General features: G+C 43.2%; 1 protein-coding gene across 3 annotated transcripts in view; it reads left to right on the plus strand.

Moving 5' to 3' along the window:
• LOC134336477 (transient receptor potential cation channel subfamily V member 6-like) overlaps nt 1-19,293 on the plus strand; it is a 71,605-nt gene that overhangs the window by 19,035 nt on the left and 33,277 nt on the right. For 2 of the 3 annotated variants that reach the window (XM_063030739.1, XM_063030741.1), the window contains exons 3-8: nt 774-896; nt 1,393-1,533; nt 13,502-13,600; nt 14,315-14,487; nt 15,605-15,754; nt 16,223-16,435. In XM_063030739.1, the coding sequence (XP_062886809.1) occupies nt 774-896; nt 1,393-1,533; nt 13,502-13,600; nt 14,315-14,487; nt 15,605-15,754; nt 16,223-16,435 (899 nt within the window). The remainder of the gene's footprint in view (nt 1-773; nt 897-1,392; nt 1,534-13,501; nt 13,601-14,314; nt 14,488-15,604; nt 15,755-16,222; nt 16,436-19,293) is intronic. The other variant, XM_063030740.1, reaches the window with a different exon arrangement.

A 19,293-nucleotide genomic window follows, 5' to 3' on the forward strand; every position in this document is an offset into this window, starting at 1 on the left:
CTCAGGAGATAAGGGAATGACTACACTTCATAGATTGTAGCAATGAATTCAATACTTTCAGGTTATCAGATCTCCTGCATCTCCCTGCTTCGGTGAAGAGTTTTCTTACTTCTACTTAATTAAATGCTTCCTTTAGTAACACTTCCTACAGATCTTGATCATTAATCCCTTTCATCTGCACTGTCACTTTCTTCATTGCCTGATCTCTACAGCTTTCTCCTGACACAACCTTGATTTTAAGTTTACTGCTCCCTACATCCTACCTCTTCATCTTGGAACAAATTTTGTTCTGACTTTTCCCAGTTCAAGTGAAAGGTCATCAACCAGAAATGTGAAGTGTATTTCTGCCCATAGATGTTCCCTGACCTGTTGAGTATCTCCGGCCCATCATTGTTCTGCTTTTGTATTGTAAATATGTCTACATCTTTTTGTCAGAGGGGAAGTAACAATGACAGGTTAAATCTAGGAACTACCTTCTACCTTCAGAAACCATCCTTGATATAGTATCATCTGGAACATTGGCATTGGAATTGAAGAGGCTGCTCCCACTATGCAGTCCCAGAATGGAAAACCATGGTCACGAATGGTGCCACAGCAATTTTCCTTCAGAGTAGTCATTGTGTTAGCTATAGCAGAGCCACCTTCAACCATCAACCTCCCCAGTGGGTTCAGCAAAACACTTGGTTTTTCTCCAAACTCCATTGTTCCTGTTTTCAGATGTCTATTCGTTGCCCAATAAGTTAATGAATCCCTTGCGCTTTTCTTTCATACAGGTGCAATGGGGGAGACAGCACTTCACGTGGCAGCCATGCACGATAGCAATAAGGCAGTGATGGCACTCCTTCAGGTGGCTCCTGAGCTCGTGAACATTTCAGTCACCGGAAAGTTATACGAAGGTACTGGCTTCAGGTCCAGGCTCTCAGCATTCTATCATTCTGAGGGATAGCACAGAGATCTGGGGCTCGAGGTGGGGGATGGGACCCAAGCAGAGTACACCCTAATCGAGGGCAGTGCTGTGGGTCCATTGTGAGTGAAGAATATAAGCGTGTATGGAGTGAGATGTGGGGAATGAGGGATGGAGTTATGGAATGAGGTGTGGGAAGGTGGAATGAGGTTGTGGGTGGTGGGGAGATGGAGTAAGATGTGGAGGGTGAAGTGCAGGGAAATGGTATGAGTGGTTGTGGAATGGAGGAGTGAAGTATGAGGTGTGATTCGAGAGTACCAGGAATGGTTATTGAGTGTATGGGTGACAGGCAGTGAGTGAGACTGGGCAGTAAAGTCAATGAAAAGGGAATAAGAATTTTGAAACATCATTCTTGTCTATATTTGGGTACATAGATAATTAACCAAAGCCCAGTGTGGAAGTGATGGGATTTTTCTCTTTGCAAACAGGAGTAACAGCCCTTCATATCGCTGTGGCGAATGAGAATGTGAGTCTGGTGAAAGAATTGATCAGGCGAGGAGCAGATGTGGCCACATCTCGGGCAACTGGCACCTTCTTCAGCCGCAGCAGAGGAAGTGTTATGTATTATGGTGAGTGCATGCTCCATCCAGCCTGGATTCATGGTTACAACCTCCTGGAGCAGGACAGAGTCAGTGGTTGTCAAAGTGCACCCACAGAAAAAGTGAAAGTTGTAGATCTTCAATTCAATAGAGCAACTTTCATTTATGTAGCACTTTAAATGTTGAAAAATGTCCCAAGACACTTTATGGGACATTTTCAAAAGGTTGACACTGTGCCTCTTCAGGTGATATTTGAATTGGTGTCTGAAACTTCAGCTGTGGAAGAGAACTGCAAGAAGTACATTAAAGGAGGTCATCAAACAATAATTAAGTAACTTATGATGATTTTAAAGTAAATGCTTAATCAAAGAGAACACCAATGTGTGGAAACTGTCTTGAACACACTGCACAAATTCCTAAATTCCACAAATAATTCCACAAGCTCCTTGTGCTCTGGGTGGCCCAGTAGATACCATGACAACTGACATCTCCCACTAGCACAACCCTACTGTTCTTATGACTACGTTTAAATTTTTTTAACTCATCTGCTGCTCAAGTTCTCAATGACTATTGGTGGGTGGTGTATAATATAAGGGTGATCATCCTTTTTCATTTCTAAGTTCTACCCTATTGGCTTTATTAGATGATCTCCAAGAATATATTCTCAAAGCTTTGCTGTTATGACCTCTCTTACCAAAAAGGTAAGAGGAATATCTGATAAGAGGAACAAATTTATTTTTACTTTGTCCATTCGCTTATAATTTTCATCCTCCTTCACCACTTCCCATCCCGCTTTTCCCTTTTTCCACCCATTTCCTCCCTCTGGTGCTTCTCCCCTCTTTTCTTTCTTCCATGGCCTTTGTCTCTTTTACCAATTTACTTCTCAGCTCCTTATTTCATCCCCTCCCTTCCCATTTTCACCTATCACCTTGTGTTTCTCTCTCCCCTGCCCCCACCTTTTAAATCTACTGCGCAGCTTTTTCCTTCAGTCCTGCCGAAGGGTTTCAGCTCGAGATGTCAACTGTACTCTTTTCCTGGATGCTGCTTAGCCCGCTGAGATCCTCCAGCATTTTGTGTGTGTGCTCAGATTTCCAGCATCTGCAGATATTCTCTTGTTAGTGAGAAGCCTTCTACAAGTGTTTGAAACAGATTGATTATTAAGGGGAACAGAGAATTGCCCAACAGATCTTTCCATGGTAAATGTTCATCTGTTGTCGGCCCCCAACCAACACATATTCCACTCTCCCCTCCTACCCCTCCTCACATTCCCCCGCCCTGCTGTCTTGACTATACCCCTTCCCCACACGAAACCACCACGGTGGGCTTCACAGCTGAACAGGTGAGAAGACAGCTGAAACCTTTCAACCCGAGCAAGGCTGCAGGACCAGATGGTGTCGGTACCAGGGTGCTCAAAGCCTGTGCCCCTCAGCTATGTGGAGTACTTCACCATGTCTTCAACCTGAACCTGAGGCTCCGGAGGGTTCCTGTACTGTGGAAGACGCTGTGCCCCAGTGGCCTCAATGACTACAGACTGATGGCATTGACCTCCCACATCATGAAGACCCTGGAGAGACTTGTTCTGGAGCTGCTCCGGCCTATGGTCAGGCCACACTTAGATCCCCTCCAGTTCATCTACCAGCCCCGACTAGGAGTTGAGGATGCCATCGTCTACCTGCTGAAACGTGTCTATGCCCACCTGGACAAGCCAGCGAGCACTGTGAGGGTCATGTTTTTTGACTTCTCCAGTGCTTTCAACACCATCCACCCTGATCTGCTGGGGGAGAAGCTGACAGCGATGCAGGTGGATGCTTTCCTGGTGTCATGGATTCTTGATTACCTGACTGGCAGACCACAGTACGTGTGCTTGCAGCACTGTGTGTCCGACAGAGTGATCAGCAGCACTGGGGCTCCACAGGGGACTGTCTTGTCTCCCTTTCTCTTCACCATTTACACCTCGGACTTCAACTACTGCACAGAGTCTTGTCATCTTCAGAAGTTTTCTGATAACTCTGCCATAGTTGGATGCATCAACAAGGGAGATGAGGCTGAGTACAGGGCTATGGTAGGAAACGTTGTCACATGGTGTGAGCAGATTTATCTGCAGCTTAATGTGAAAAAGACTATGTTGCTGGTGGTAGACCTGAGGAGAGCTAAGGTACTGGCGACCCCTGTTTCCATCCAGGGGGTCAGTGTGGACATGGTAGAGGATTACAAATACCTGGGGATACGAATTGACAATAAACTGGACTGGTCAAAGAACACTGAGGCTGTCTACAAGAAGGGTCAGAGCCGTCTCTATTTCCCGAGGAGACTGAGGTCCTTTAACATCTGCCGGACGATGCTGAGGATGTTCTATGAGTCTGTGGTGGCCAGTGCGATCATGTTTGCTGTTGTGTGCTGGGGCAGCAGGCTGAGGGTAGCAGACACCAACAGAATCAACAAACTCATTCGTAAGGCCAGTAATGTTGTGGGGATGGAACTGGACTCTCTGACGGGTGGTGTCTGAAAAGAGGATGCTGTCCAAGTTGCATGCCATCTTGGACAATGTCTCCCATCCACTACATAATGTATTGGTTGGGCACAGGAGTACATTCAGCGAGAGACTCATTCCACTGAGATGCAACACAAAGCGTCATAGGAGGTCATTCCTCCCTGTGGCCATCAAACTTTACAACTCCTCCCTTGGAGGGTCAGACACCCTGAGCCAATAGGCTGGTCCTGGACTTATTTCCTGGCATAATTTACATATTACTATTTAACTATTTATGGTTTTATTACTATTTAATTATTTATGGTGCAACTGTAACAAAAACCAATTTCCCCCGGGATCAATAAACTATGACTATGACTAAGAGCCAGTAGTATAAAGAGCTTGGGTTTTAAATTTGACGGATAAAAGAACCAATTGTGGAATGAAGAGAAAATTGCCACACTCTGATTAGTAATGGCCTTAAAGCAAACGTAGGAGCAGATATGGCCATGGTTTTCAAAGAACTGGACAAATAGAATTGGATATGAAAGCTTTAGAGTGGGTACAGAGGAGATTTACCAGAATGTTGCTGGAGTAGAGACCATAGAGAGCGGCCTGGATAATACAAATACTTACATCAGGCTGCTGTTCATTGACTGCAGCTCAGCTTTTAACACAATCATTGCTACAGATCTGATTTAAAAAGCTCCAAAACCAGTGTCTCCCTCTGCATCTGGATCCTCTACTGCCTCACTGGAAAACCACAGTCTGTGCAGATTAGACATAACATTGCCACCTTGCTGATAATTAACACGGACGCACCTTAGTGTGCTTAGCCCACCGTTCTACTCTCTCTACATCCATGACTGTGTGGCTAGGCACAGCTCAAATGCCATCTATAAATCTGGTGATGACACAACTATTATTGACAAAACTTCAGGTGGTGACGAGAGGACGTATAGGATCTGCTGGTTGAGTGGGGTCACAGCAGCAATCTTACACTCAACATCAGTAAGACCAAAGAATTGATTGTGGACAAGTAAAGATAAGGAAAAGGCACACACACCAGTTCTCATCAAGGGATCAGAAGTGGAAAGTGTGAACAATCTCAAGGTCCTGGGTGTCAACATTTCTGAGGATCTACTCTGGGCCCAGCATATCAATGCTGTTACAAAGAAGGCATGGCAGCAGCAATATTTCATCAGGAGTTTGAGGAGGTTTGCTATGTCACCAAAGACACTCACAGATTTCTACAGAGGTACGTGGAGAGCATTCTAACTGGCTATATCACCATCTGGTATGGAGGGAGGCACTGCACAGGATCGAAAGATTCGGCAGGAAGTTGTGAACTCCAGCTTCATCATTGGCACTAGCCTTCCAACATCCAGGATATCTGCAAGAAGCGATGCCTTAAAAAGGCAGCGTCCATCATTAAGGACCCCCATCACCCAGGATGTGCCCTCCTTTCATTGTTTCCATCAGAGAGGAGGTACAGGAGCCTGAAGGCACACAATCAATCATTCAAAAACAGCTTGTTCCCATCTGCCATCAGATTTCTGAATGGACATGGAACCCATGAACACTGCTTCACTACTTTTTTTTGCTGTATTTAATTTAACTTTTTTAATATTTACATACTTGCACTAATTTACAGCTTTTTATTATGTAATGCAATGTATTGCTGTCGCATAACAACAAATTTCACGACATACTCCAGTTATATTAAATCTGATTCTGATGTCTTATGAGGAAAGGCTGAATAAGCCAGGGATTTTCACTTTAGAGAAAAGCATGATGAGAGGTAACTTGATAGAAGTGGATAAGATAAAATCCTGTGGCGTTACAGGAGAGACACTAGTATGGATAGACAAATGGCTGAGAGGCAGGAGGCAGCGAGTGGGAATAAAAGGGGCCTTTTCTGATTGCCTGCCAGTGACTAGTGGTGTTCCTCAGGGATCAATATTAGGACGGCTACTTTTCACATTGTTTGTCAATGATTTAGATAATGGAATGGATGGCTTTGTGGCAAAGTTTGCAGATGATATGAAGATATTTGGAGAGGTTGGTAGTGCTGAGGAAGCAATGTGATTGCAGAAGGACTTAGACAAATTGGAAGAATGGGCAAAAAAGTGGTAGATGGAAGACAGTGGTAGGAAATGTATGATAATGAATTTTGGTAAAAGGATCACTAGTGCAGACTATAATCTAAATGGGGAGAAGGTTCAAACATCAGAGGTGCAGAGGGACTTAGGAGTCCTTGTGCAAGACACCCAGAAGGTTAATTTACAGGTTGAGTCTGTGGTAAAGAAGGCAAATGCAATGTTGGCATTTATTTCAAGGGGAATAGAATATAAAAGCAAAGAGATAATGATGAGACTTTATAAGACACTAGTCAGGTCACACTTGGAGTATTGTCAACAGTTTTGGGCCCCATATATCAGAAAGGATGTATTGTCATTGGAGAGAGTGCAGAGGAGGTTCACAAAGATGATTCCAGGAATGAAGGGGTTAACATATGAAGAGCATTTGGCAGCTTTGGGCCTGTATTACTATCACAGCTCTGCATTAGAACAGCTTTAGAAGAATGTGGGGGCTCTCATTGAAACCTACCGAATGTTGAAAGGACTAGATAAAGTGGATGTGGAGAGGATATTTCCTATGATGGGGATATCCAGAACTAGAGGGAACAGTCTCAAAATTGAGGGGTGACCTTTTAGAACAGAGAAATTTTTTTAGCCAGGGAGTAGTGAATCTGTGGAATGCTCTGCCACAGACTGTCCAGAGGAGTATATTTAAGGTAGAAATTGATAGTTTCCTTATTGGTCAGGGCATCAAAGGATATGGCAAGAAGGCAGGTGTATGGGGTTGAGAGGGATCCAGGATCAACCATGATGGAATGGCAGAGCAGACTCGATGGGCTGAATGGCCTACTTCTGCTCCTGTGTCTTATGGTCTAATAATAAGAGGCATTGATAGAGTGGACAGCCAGAGACTTTTTTCAGGGTAGAAATAGTTAATGCAAGGGGGATAATCACAAGGTGCTTGGAGGAAAGTACAAGGGGGATGTCAGAGGTATGTTATTTACATAGAGAATGAGGTGGTTGGAATGTGTTTGCAGGAGTGGTGGTAGAAGCAGATGCACTAGGGACATTAAGGGATCTCTTACATGAGCACATGATTAAAGAAAAATGGAGGGCTATGTTGGGAGAAAGGTTTAGATTCATCATGGAATAAGTTTAAAAAGTTGTCATAACATAAGACGTTTGACCTAGGAGCAGAATTAGGCCATTTGGCCCATTGACTCTGCTCTGCCATTTAATCATGGATGATCTTTTTTTCTCCTCCTCAACCTCATTTCCCAGCCTTCTCTCCGTAACCATGCCCAATCAAGAATCTATCAATCTGTTCTTTAAATACAACCAACAACCTGGCCTCCACAGCTGCACATGGCAACAAACTCACCACCCTCTGGCTAAGGAAACCATGCTGACTTTGTTCTTTATTGTCCTGTGTCACCAAGTACTCCATCACTTCGCCTTTAACAACTGACTCTAACATCTTCCCAACCACTGAGATCAGGCTAACTGATCTATAATTTCCTTTCTGCTGCCTTCCTCCTTTCTAAAAGAATGGAGTGGCATTTGCAATTTTTCAGTCCTCTGGCACCATGCCAGAGTCCAATGATTTTTGAAAGATCATTGCTAATGCCACCATAATACACTACTTCAGAAACCTAGGGTGCAGTTCATCTGGTCTAGATGAATTATGTATTTTAGGTCTTTCAGCTTTTTGAGCACCTTCTCCTTTGTAATAGTTAACTGCACCCACTTCTCTTTCTTCGCACACTACAATATCTGGCACACTGCTGGTGTCTTCCACAGTGAAGACTGATGCAAAATACTCATTTAGTTCATTGGCCATCTCCTTGTCCGCTGTTATTATTTCTGCTGTCTCATTTTCTAGCGGTCCTATATCCACTCTCATCTCTCTTTTATTTTTCACATACTTGAAAAAGCTTTTACTATCCCCTTTGATATTATTTGCTAGCTTACTTTCATACTTCATCTTTTCCATTTGAATGATTTTTTTTTAGTAGCTCTCTGTAGGTTTTTAAAAACTTCCCAATCCTCTATCTTCCCACTAATTTTTGCTTTGTTGTGTGCCCTCTTTTGTTTTTACATTATCTTTGTCTTCCCTTGTCAGCCACAGTTGTACTATTTTACCATTTGAGTATTTCTTCATTTTTGGAATACATATGTATTCCAAATTTTTCCCAGAAACATACACCATTACTGCTTTGCTGACATCCCTGACAGCAGGTCCTTCCAATTTCTTTGGCCTCTCCTCTCTCATACCATGGTAATTTCCCTTACTCCACTGAAATACTGCTATGCAGACATTAGTTTCTCCCTATCAAATTTCAAGTTGAACTCAATCATATGGTTGTGGTTGAAGGGCTTGTATTGTGCTGTAATGTACTATGTTTAATATTCTGAGACCTCATGACCACAGGGTGTGACCAGAGCAAAGGACAACTCAATCTGTTCTAGAAGCAGCCAATCCCAGGCTCCACTGACCAACCAGCCCTCTGTGTGTACCACTTTATGCTGCAGTAGGTTACTACAGTCTGGATGTAAGCAGCACTTCAAAGATGGGACTTTTATTTACTGACAGGCCATGGGGATTGTAGAGGTCCCCACATGGTGAGCACCAGTTTTCACTCTACAGAACATTACCAAGGCTTTAAAATATTTCCAACATTTTTCAGAGATAAATAAACTTATCTGCCCCTCAACAGCTGCATCATTTCACCAAACAACAAAAATTCCCTCTGTTCCACCCACTGCCCTTCTCAACTTCTTGGCTTTTAGACTAACTGTATCATTTCTTAATGCATGTATGCATTTCTAAATGACAATAAAAGAGGACTGAGTGTTCTCATATCTAAAAAAAAAGCTTGTTTTGACTCTTTCTCAGTCCTGATGAAGCATTTTCCACCTGAAATATTTACCCTACTTCACTCTCCAGAGATGCTGCCAACCTGCTGAGTTTTTCCTTTTTTATCTCGGCTGTCATTGTCCATTTGTCAGAAACACACTCACTAATGGTCTCTATCCAGGAAGGAAGCTAATAACCCCATGAGGTTTTCTCACTATCTGACATCTCATATTCATTTCTGCTGTATGGAAACAGGCCCTTCAGCCCATTGAGCAAACGCTGCCCATTGAACACCCATGTCAATTTTATTTCCAGCTTTCTAAGGTAAGATTTGAGCAAATGGTCTACAGGCATTAGTCCAATGTCATAGCACGTGTCAATTTATAGGTAACCCAAATAGTCGTAACACGTGAAGCAATTTATATTGTATTTGGGCTCACACTGTGACCTCCTATACAAAGGAAAAACCAAGTGTAATGTTGGTTGAGGTAACTTCTATGCATAGAAACCTCAGTTCAGTTCACAAGGGTATCACTGCTGTATTTGTACAAGCCGTTGGTGAGACTGCATTGTGTTGTGTTCAGTTTTGGTCACTCGACTACTGGAAAGCTGTAGTTAAGCAGGAAAGAGGGCAAAGGAGATTTAAAAACATGCTGCTGGGACTTGAGGATCTGAGTTATGGAGAGGGGTTGAAGAAATGTTTTCATTGGAGCGCAGGAAAATAAGAGGTGATCTTATTGAAATATATTAAACTTTCTTAGATATTGTGAACCTGCACCATTTTTTTCCTAAGGTTGCAGAATCAGGAACTAGAGAGCATGTATTTATGGAGAGAGACCTGGGTGGACACTATTTTCACTCCTAGGGTGGTCAATATATGGAATGAGCTGCAAGAGAACGTGGTTGAGGCAGGTATATTAACAATATATAAATGGCACTTGGACAGGTACATGGATAGGAAGGGCTTAGTGATATATGCCAAACATGGGCAAGTGGGAGTAGCTTAGGTGGGAATCTTGGTTGACGTACAAACGTTTGTGGACCAAAGGGCTTGTTTCTGAGAGGGGAAAACTTTGTATCCAGTGACCGCAATGCCATTAGTTTCAAAGTAAATATACAGGAAGTTAGGTCTGGTCCATGGGTTGAGATTCTAAATTGGAGAAAGGCCAATTTTGATGGTATCAGAAATGATCTGGCAAGTGTGAATTGGACCAGAATGTTTTCTGGCAAAGGTATACTTGCTAAGTGGGAGGCCTTTAAAAATGAAATTTTGAGAATACAAATATATGTGTCTGTCAGAATAAAAGGTAAAGATAACAAGTGATAACAAGTCTCTTGGTTTTCAAGAGATAATGAGGCCCTGGTTAAGAATAAAAATTGGAGGTGCAAAGTGGATATAGCTGGGCAGGAACAAATGAGCAGTGGTGGACAGTGAGGAAGGCTATAATGGATTTCAGAGTGATCTGCATCAGCTGGAAAAATACGTTGAAAATACGTTCATAAAGAAAGCTTTTGAAAGATTGGCCTCCATAAATCAAAGTACTGAGCAGGGGAGATGGGATGTTATGTTGAAGTTGTGCAAGATGTTGGTGAGGCCTAATTTGGAATATTGTGTGCAGTTTTGATCATCTGCATACAGGAAAGATGTAAACAAGGTTGAAAGAGTAAAGAGAAAATTTACAAGGATGTTGCTGGATCTTGAGGACTTGAATTATAAGGAAAGATTGAATAGGTTAGGACTGTATTCTTTAGAATATAATGTAATGGTAAACTCATGAAGGATCGGACCCAGGTGTGGAGGAACGGCAGAATCCCCAGGAAGAGACGGAAACAAAAGGTTAAACATTGGAATCAGAGCCTCAGAGGAGCAACACCTTGAGAATTCATCCTGTCCGACACAATGACCAGAACCTCCACCCCCTCAACCTACTCACCCAACCTCCACCAACACCCCAAAACACCACCTCCCCCTCCCCATACCCCTCACCCCCTACCCCTCCTCCCACTTCCCAACTCCCCCTCACCCCCCACCCCACCTCACCTCTCACCCCCCACCCCACCTCTCCTCTCGCCCCACCACCCCACTGCCCCCTCACCCCCAACCCACCTCCCCCTTGCCCCTCTACCCCACCTACTCCCACTACCCCACCCCCACCCCATGACCCACCCCCCAACCCACCACCATCCCTAACCTCTCACATCCAACCCCATCACCACCCCTACCCCTCCCACTCCAACCATCCCGCAACCCACAAACCCCCAACCAACATTCTCCTACCCCCCTCCCCACTTTCCCCAAATCTGCAACTCACAAGCCCCCAACCAACCTCCTCCTACCCCCCACCTCCCCTCAACTCCCTCACCCCCTTGTACTTTATAAAACATTACCCCTTTAACTATTCCATTACCCCATTTCCCCAGTCCTACCTGACCACTGTTATTCACTTTCTCCACTCCATCCCTCCCACTATATTTTGTGTCATTTACCTTTTTGATCCCTCTTTCCCAGTTTTGACTAAGATCTCAGTCCCAAAACATTAACTCTTTCTTTCTGTAGAGGTGCTGCTGAGTCTCTTTTTATCAGAAGATATTAGTGCTCTGGTGCTTGTTTTACCTCCTTCTCTAATCAATCCAACAGTTTTATGTATTCTGTAAAGGTGTCTCTCCTAATGCCCGTTATCCAACAAGTTTTGCCATAATCCCCCAATTCTTAACCCCACCAACTCTTTAGCTTTTGATTTGCTAAATGGAATGTCTTTATCCACAGTTGAATTGTTAACAGCTTTACTGGCGAAACAATCAACACTCTCATTCACCTCAACACCTCTGTGTGCAGGGACCCACAAGAAAAGAACGTGTAAACCAATACTTTAGATAGATTGATAGGTATACTTTATTAATCCCGAGGGAAATTTGGTTTTGTTACAGCCGCACCAACCAAAAATAGAGCGTAAGTATAGCAATACAAAAAACCCCAACAGTCAAACAACAAAATGCAAAACTATGCCAGATGGAAAATAAGTCCAGGACCAGTCAATTGGCTCAGGGTGTCTGACCCTCCACAGGAGGAGCTGCACGTTCGATGGCCACAGGCAGGAACGACCTCCTGTGCCGCCAAGTGTTGTATCACGGTGGAATGTAGCCGAAGTCCAACAGTAAAAAGTTCAATATCCAGTCTGCAAACATGTTCCTCGATCGTAATATACCCCGGATTGCACCATCCGTTGTTAGCCAGATCAGTAAACACCCCAATCCTTCATGCTTACCACTCTCGGTACACTTCCGGTCAGGCGGAATGGTATTACCCACCGAACTTCTCTTCTCCAAAAGTCTCTGTTGTCTGGACCCGGTCCTCTTTCCTCGGCTTTGTTATCCCCCTCTGCATCCTCTGTGTGTTTTCCTCCGGATTTCAGCAGGGGTGTCTGCCGCTGTGCTCGCTAAGCCGGCCGGAATTTGCTGGTCCATGGAATACACAATGCGACCTTGCTTCTGTCCCACGTGTCGGGATGTAACCATTTCCAGCGCTAAAGGAAACCCAAATAAAACTCTCTCTACCAGCATATTAGAGAGGGTGCAGCTTCGACGTGTTACCGTGAGAAAAAAATACAAAAAATAACGTAAATTAAAAGTAAGAAGAAGAAAGTAAAAGAATAGATCGGAACGGCTGTACCAGGCTGCATGCATGACCGGCGCATGCGCACAAAAATGTGAAAATTTGAATATGAAATAAAGTTTGAAGAATTTCCAGCAATAAGCCTGCTCTCCTGAGGCACTAAATTAGAGTCCTCTGTAAGTAATCATAGAATGCCAGCCACAATTAATTTAACAGATTAAACCAAAAACGCAAGGCTTAACAACTTTAGTTAAGATATTGATTAGTAAATACAGGTGCTCAAAAACTTTAGATGTTCAACTCTCTATCGCAAGCCACAAGGGTCATGACATGAAGAATATTGAGAGAATTGATGGAGGTATACAAAAGTATGAGGGGTATAGATAGATTAAGTGCAAGCTGGCTTTTTCCACTGATGTTGGGTAGGACTACAACCGGAGGTCATGGGCTAAGAGTGAAAGGTGAAAAGTTTAAGGGAAACATGAGGGGAAACTTCTTCACACAGAGGGTTGTGAGAGTGTGGAATGAGCTGCCAGCAAAAGTGGTGCATGTGAGCTCAATTTCAATGTTTGAAAAGTGTGGATGGGTACATGGATAATAGGGCTATAGAGGGTTATGGTCCCAGTACAGGTTGATGGGAGTAGTCAGTTTAAATAGTTTTGACATGGACTTGATGGGCCAAAAGGCTTGTTTCTATGCTGTACTTCTCTATGATTCCAGCATTTTCTGTGTGTTGATTATTCCTCTCCTGTGGTTGCGGTCTGACCTGCTATGAATTTCCAGCATTCTCAGGGTCTCGATCTGAAACATTGACAATTTCTTTCCCACAACAGATGCTGCTTGACCTGCTGAGTTCCTCCAGCAGATCGTGTGTTTCTCCAGATTCCAGCATCCGTAGTCTCCTGTGTTTCCAGCCCCAGATTTTGATTCAGATTGCACTCCTTCAAATTTTACTTCTGGCTGTGTTTGCTTTCTAGGGGAACATGTGTTGTCCTTTGCTGCCTGTGTTGGAAATGAAGAGCTAGTCCAAATCTTGATTGAAAATGGAGCAGACATTACAGCACAAGATTCCTTGGGTAAGAGCCAGAGGCAGCCCTAGGGATCACTTCACAGTTCTTACCAGGAATAATCACCAATTAAGAAAGCCACAGATGCCATATTTTTTATTGAAATTATTCTAGACAACCAAACCACTTCACTGAAAAATTTTTGAGACACAAATTGGTAACCAGTAGTACCTAGAAAATTTCTTTGTTGATGTTGTGTGGGATGAGTGTACCTGCCTAAATGCTTTTTAATATTCTTGTACCTGCCTTAACTACTTCCTCCAGCAGCTTGTTCCAAATACCCGCCACCAAAGAAATTGCCCTCACCCGATCCCTTTAAAATCTTTCCTCTCTCACCTTAAACCAATGCCTTCCAGTTTTTCATTCCCTTTCCCTGGGGGGTAGGGGGAAGGTCTGTGTGCATTAGTAAACTGAGATCTTTAGGCATGTGAATGCATCTGCTGAGTTACTGCTGGCACCTCCTGATTGTTCTGTCAGTAGAAAATAGACAAGGTTAGGATTAGTGTAAAAATGGTTGTTGTGGATTCAGTAGCCTCACAGGCCTATTCCTATACTGTATTTATGTGACGGCTGATGTAGAGATGGTTCTATAGAAGCCTTGCAACCAGTATTTGGTGGGAGTGATGACTGGAGGAGAGGTACTGAGTTTAATTGGTAAGAATGAAAGGGTGATCTATTCCCATTCATTTGAAATCTCTTAATCTTGATGCATTCTTTCACCAGGTAACACTGTTCTACACATTCTGGTGCTGCAGCCAAGGAGCACCTTTGTCCCACAGATGTATGATTTAATTCTATCCTATGATGAGCCGGAGAGCGAGACTGCAGTTGATACCATTGTCAACAAAGATGGTCTCTCTCCCTTCAAGCTCACTGCAGCTGAAGGAAACATTCAGGTCAGAAACATTGGTTTCTATTTTAACTTCCACTCTTATCTTACCAAGTTTTGACTGTATTGTTCCACTAATATCGCTATCTCAGATTGCTGTCCCTATGGCTAATGTTCACAGATGGATAGTTTATCATCTGTGTGGGCAATACTTTCCTTACCCAAAATATCTTCATTGACATCTTCCAGGAAGGGGAAATCAGAAGGTAATGGTCAAGACTCAGAAATCTATTGAGTTTTTTTGTATGTAACCATTGGATTTTATTGTGGTACATTGCTATATCATAATAGAACAGAAAATGCTGAAGGCATTTCAGCTGGTCAGGGAAGAGAAAGAGGTAACATTCAGATCAGACACCCTATGTTTGAACAAGGAAGGAGATGAAGCTTGTTAAGCTGCAGGAGAGAGACAGATGTATCTCTCAGGGTGACCAAAGGGCTAAGTTGTAGTCAAAGACGTTGTTTAAAGAAAGAGATGTGGCTTTGAAAGTGGGTTTTGGTTAATACCTCATCAAAGGCAAATGGGCATCACTAATTGTGAACAAGGGTGATGGAAAGTGATTAAAATCTCATCAGATAGCAGAATGGGATCTCTTCAGGTTTGACAAGAAAATCTGCAGATGCTGGAAATCCAAGTAACACACACAAAATGCTAGAGGAACTCAGCAGTCAACGTTTCAGGCCAGGACCCTTCATCAGGACTCTTCAGGTTAGACTCTTCTAAATTAGTAAATTGGTTCATTATTGTCACATGTACAAGGATACAGTTTAAAAAAATGTTTTTGCATGCCATCCATACAGATCATTTCATCACATAAGGTAGTGCAAGGGAAAAGCATAACAGAATGCAGAATGAAGTGCTATGTAGGCAGATATTAAGGTGCACAGTTATGACAATGTAGATTGTGAGGTCAGGGGTTCATCTTATTGTTCTAGGAATCATTCAATAGTTTTATATAAGTGGGATAGAAGCCGTCTTTAAGCCTGGTGGTCTACGCCCTCATGCTTTTGCTGCTTGTCAATCTTAGATTCCTGTGAAATAGACATTTAGTGAACTCTATATTCCTGATTCCATCAAAGTCATTCTGTTCCTGTTCCATATCACCCTTGCTTTTCTTTGCTAGATGTTCCAGCACCTATTGAAGAGGAAGGAGAAGGATGCCCTAATGACCTATAGCCCCATCTGCAGCATGTACTACAACCTCTCCGAGATCGACTCCTGGGGCGATGACCACTCTGTGCTGCAGCTGGTGATCTCCAGTGAAAACAAGGAGGTAACTGTGGGAGTGGAACTGTTTGGGAAAAGGGAGAATGTATGGAACAAGTATAGAGCATTAAGATCTTCTGATAAAAAGAGACTCAGCAGGTCAATCAGCACCTGTACAGAAAGTTTTGGGACTGAGATCTTAGTCAAAACTGGGAAAGAGGGATCAAAAAGGTAAGTTACACAAAATATGGTGGGAGGGATGGAATGGAGAAAGTGAATAACAGTGGTAAGGTAAGACTGGGGAAATGGGGTAATGTTTTTATTTCCCCATGTTGTGAGCTGCTAATCACAAAGTGTTGGAACACAACCCATTCTCCTTCCCTGTGCTGATGAAGGAACATTGACCTGAAATGTTAACTCTCCACAGATGCTACCTGACCTGCTGAGTGTTTCTTCCACCCTCTGACTTTATTTCAGATCTCCAGCATTTGCAGATGTTTTAATGTTCATTGTTCCCTCATGTCTCACTGCACAGGCACTGAAAATTTTACGCCTTTCCCCAATGAAAGAACTCATCCACCTGAAGTGGAATGACTATGCAATATATTATATCCGGATCCTGGCTTTCCTCTATCTTATTTACATCACCATCTTCACATTCTGCTGTGCTTATCGGCCACTGAAACCCAGGCCCAGCAACGCAACTAGTGAGAAAGACTCCGCATTATATGTTGAGAGAACCCTACAGGTTTGTATAATCTGCATCCCCATCCAGGCACTTACCAGCTGTATTTCAGCACTGTCATTTTCTCTGACTATTTGCAGTCAGTGGCCATGAGTTGATGTTAGGATCAATAGCAGGGAATAATGTTGCAAAGATGGGGGGTACTCTGGTAAAGAGTGGTCTAGAAAAAACAATTGCCGCTGCTGGTGACCCTCTCAGGTTTGTTATACGTGTGTGACGTGCCCTCCAATCACTCCAATAAAAATTGTTCCAAAAATTGAAGAACTGCATTCAATTCTTTATTAGCAATGAGCAAAAATACAGTCCAGATGATTAAACTTAAGTGTAACTAAGTGGTCAATGAAAGATATAACATCCATCGGTCCCCATCTCCAAACTGACGTGAACAAAACGTGAATACATAACTTATTCACTTTGCTTTTACCACGCCCTCACTTTTGTAACTAGTTAACATAATAAATGTGTATTACAGAATACAATGCAGATAGAGAACAGATGCATGGCTCCTACAACCTCCAAGGTGGTAATATCAAGGGAGTTATTGTACTTTTGTTTACAGCATTTTATCTCACCACTAATTGTTATTGACAATCTCCATACTGCCAAATCTTTATGGCTATGAAGCATCACTACATCTTGTATTATCTTGAGACTGCAGAGTTTGATTCTATTGCTTCTGTTGTTTGGTTGCTGTGAGTCTTGAATTGACTTCATTAGGTTGGAGACATAGGAGACTGCTGATGTAAAAATTAAAAACTGCTGAAGGAAGAGCAGCATCTGTAGATGCAAAGAGATAATTAACATTTTGTGTCAAGACCCTGTGCCTAGTCATCATATGGGAGCCCAAGCATGGGAGGATGAACCCTGGGCGTCCTCCCAAGACTATGGTCAACACGCTCCTAGAAGACAACGGTGCGGCTAATGTAGATGAACTGAACACACTGATGAGGGACAGGGAGAAGTGGACAGCCTGTCATCATGCTCGACACCGGCTCCCAGGCCTGAGTTGATGATGTAGATGTAGTAGTAGTAGTACCACCACCCTGTGTCAAGACTCTCCAATCTCCATGCTTGTGAGGGCCAGCAATCATCAACTTTGCCCATGAAATTGGTCATGCAATGCAACCAATTTCATTCCAGATGTTGGGATGAAGTGATAGGTGTAATCATCTATGCAGGGATTTAGATTTCTGGATCATTAGGACCTCTTTTGGGGTAGGTGTGACCTGTACAAAAAGAACAGGTTTCACTTGAATCCCAGAGGGACCAATATCCTGGCAGGAAGGTTTGCTAAGGCTATTGGGGAGAGTTTAAACTAGGATTGCTGCGGGGTGGGAACTGAACTGAAAAGATGGAAGAAGGGGCTGTCAGTTCACAAATAGAGAAAGCTTGGAGACAGTGCAAGAGGGAGAATGAGCAGGTGATAGACAAGGGATGTGCTCAGACTGATGGTTTGAGATGAGTCTATATTAATGCAAGAAGCATCATGAACAAAGCGGATGAGCTTAGTGAGTGGATCAGTACTTGGAGCTATGATGTTGTGGCCATTACAGAGGCCCAGATGGCTCGAGGGCAGGAATGGTTACTTCGAGTGCCAGCTTTAGCTGTTTCAGAAAGGACAGGGAAGGAGGCAAAAAAGGTGGGGGCGTGGCACCGTTGATCAGACATAGTATCATGGCTGCAGAAAAGGAGGAATTCATGGAGGGATTGTCTACTGAGTCTCTGTGGGTGGAAGTTAGGAACAGGAAGGAGTCAATAACTCTACTGGGTAGTTTTTATAAACCTCCCAATAGTAACAGGGACATTGAGGAGCAGATAGGGAGACAGATCGTGGAAAGGTATAATAATAACAGGGTTGGTGTGGTGGGAGATTTTAATTTCCCAAATATTGATTCGCATCTCCCTAGAGCAAGGGGTTTAGATGTGGTGGATTTGTCAGGTCTGTGACACAATATGTAGATAGGCCTACAAGAGGAGAGGCTGTATTTGATCTGGTATTGGGAAATGAACCTGGTCAGGTGTCAGATCTCTCAGTGGGAGAGCATTTTGGAGATAGTGATCAAACTTCTATCTCCTTTACCATTGCATTGGAGAGGGAAAGACAAGTTAGGAAAGGAGTAAGGAGAAATATGAAGCTATCAGGTAGGAACTTGGAAGTATAAATTGGGAACAGATGTTCTCAGAGAAATGTATGCAGAAATCTGGCAAATGTTCCGGGGATATTTGAGTGACATTCTGCATAGGTACATTCCAATGAGACAGGGAAAGGATGGTAGGGTACAGGAACCGTGGTGTACAAAGGCTGTTAAAAATTTAGTCAAGAAGAAGAGAAAAGCTTATGAAAGGTTCAAAATACTAGGTAATTTTAGAGATCTAGAAAATTATAAGGCTAGCAGGAAGGAGCTTAAGAATGAAATTAAGAGAAGGGGCCATGAGAAGGCCTTAGCGAGCAGGATTAAGGAAAACCCCAAGGCATTCTACAAGTATGTGAAGAGCAAGAGGATAAGATGTGAGAGTTTAGAACTAATTAGTGGAAAAGTGTGTATGGAATCGGAGGAGATAGCAGAGATACTTAATGACTACTTTATTTCAGTGTTCACTACGGAAAAGGAACTTGGCAATTGTAGGGATGACTTACAGAGGACTGAAAAACTTGAGCAAGTAGATATTAACAAAGAAGATGTGCTGGAGCTTTTGGAAAGCATCAAGTTGGATAAGTCACCGGGACCGGACGAGATGTACCCCAAGCTAATGTGGGAGGCAAAGGAGCAGATTGCTGATCCCCTGACAATGATCTTTGCATCATCAATGGGGATGGGAGAGGTTCTGGAGGATTGGAGGGTTGTGGATGTTATTTCCTT

Source organism: Mobula hypostoma, chromosome 22 (genome assembly GCF_963921235.1).
Source record: "Mobula hypostoma chromosome 22, sMobHyp1.1, whole genome shotgun sequence".
Taxonomy (NCBI): Eukaryota; Metazoa; Chordata; class Chondrichthyes; order Myliobatiformes; family Myliobatidae; genus Mobula; species Mobula hypostoma.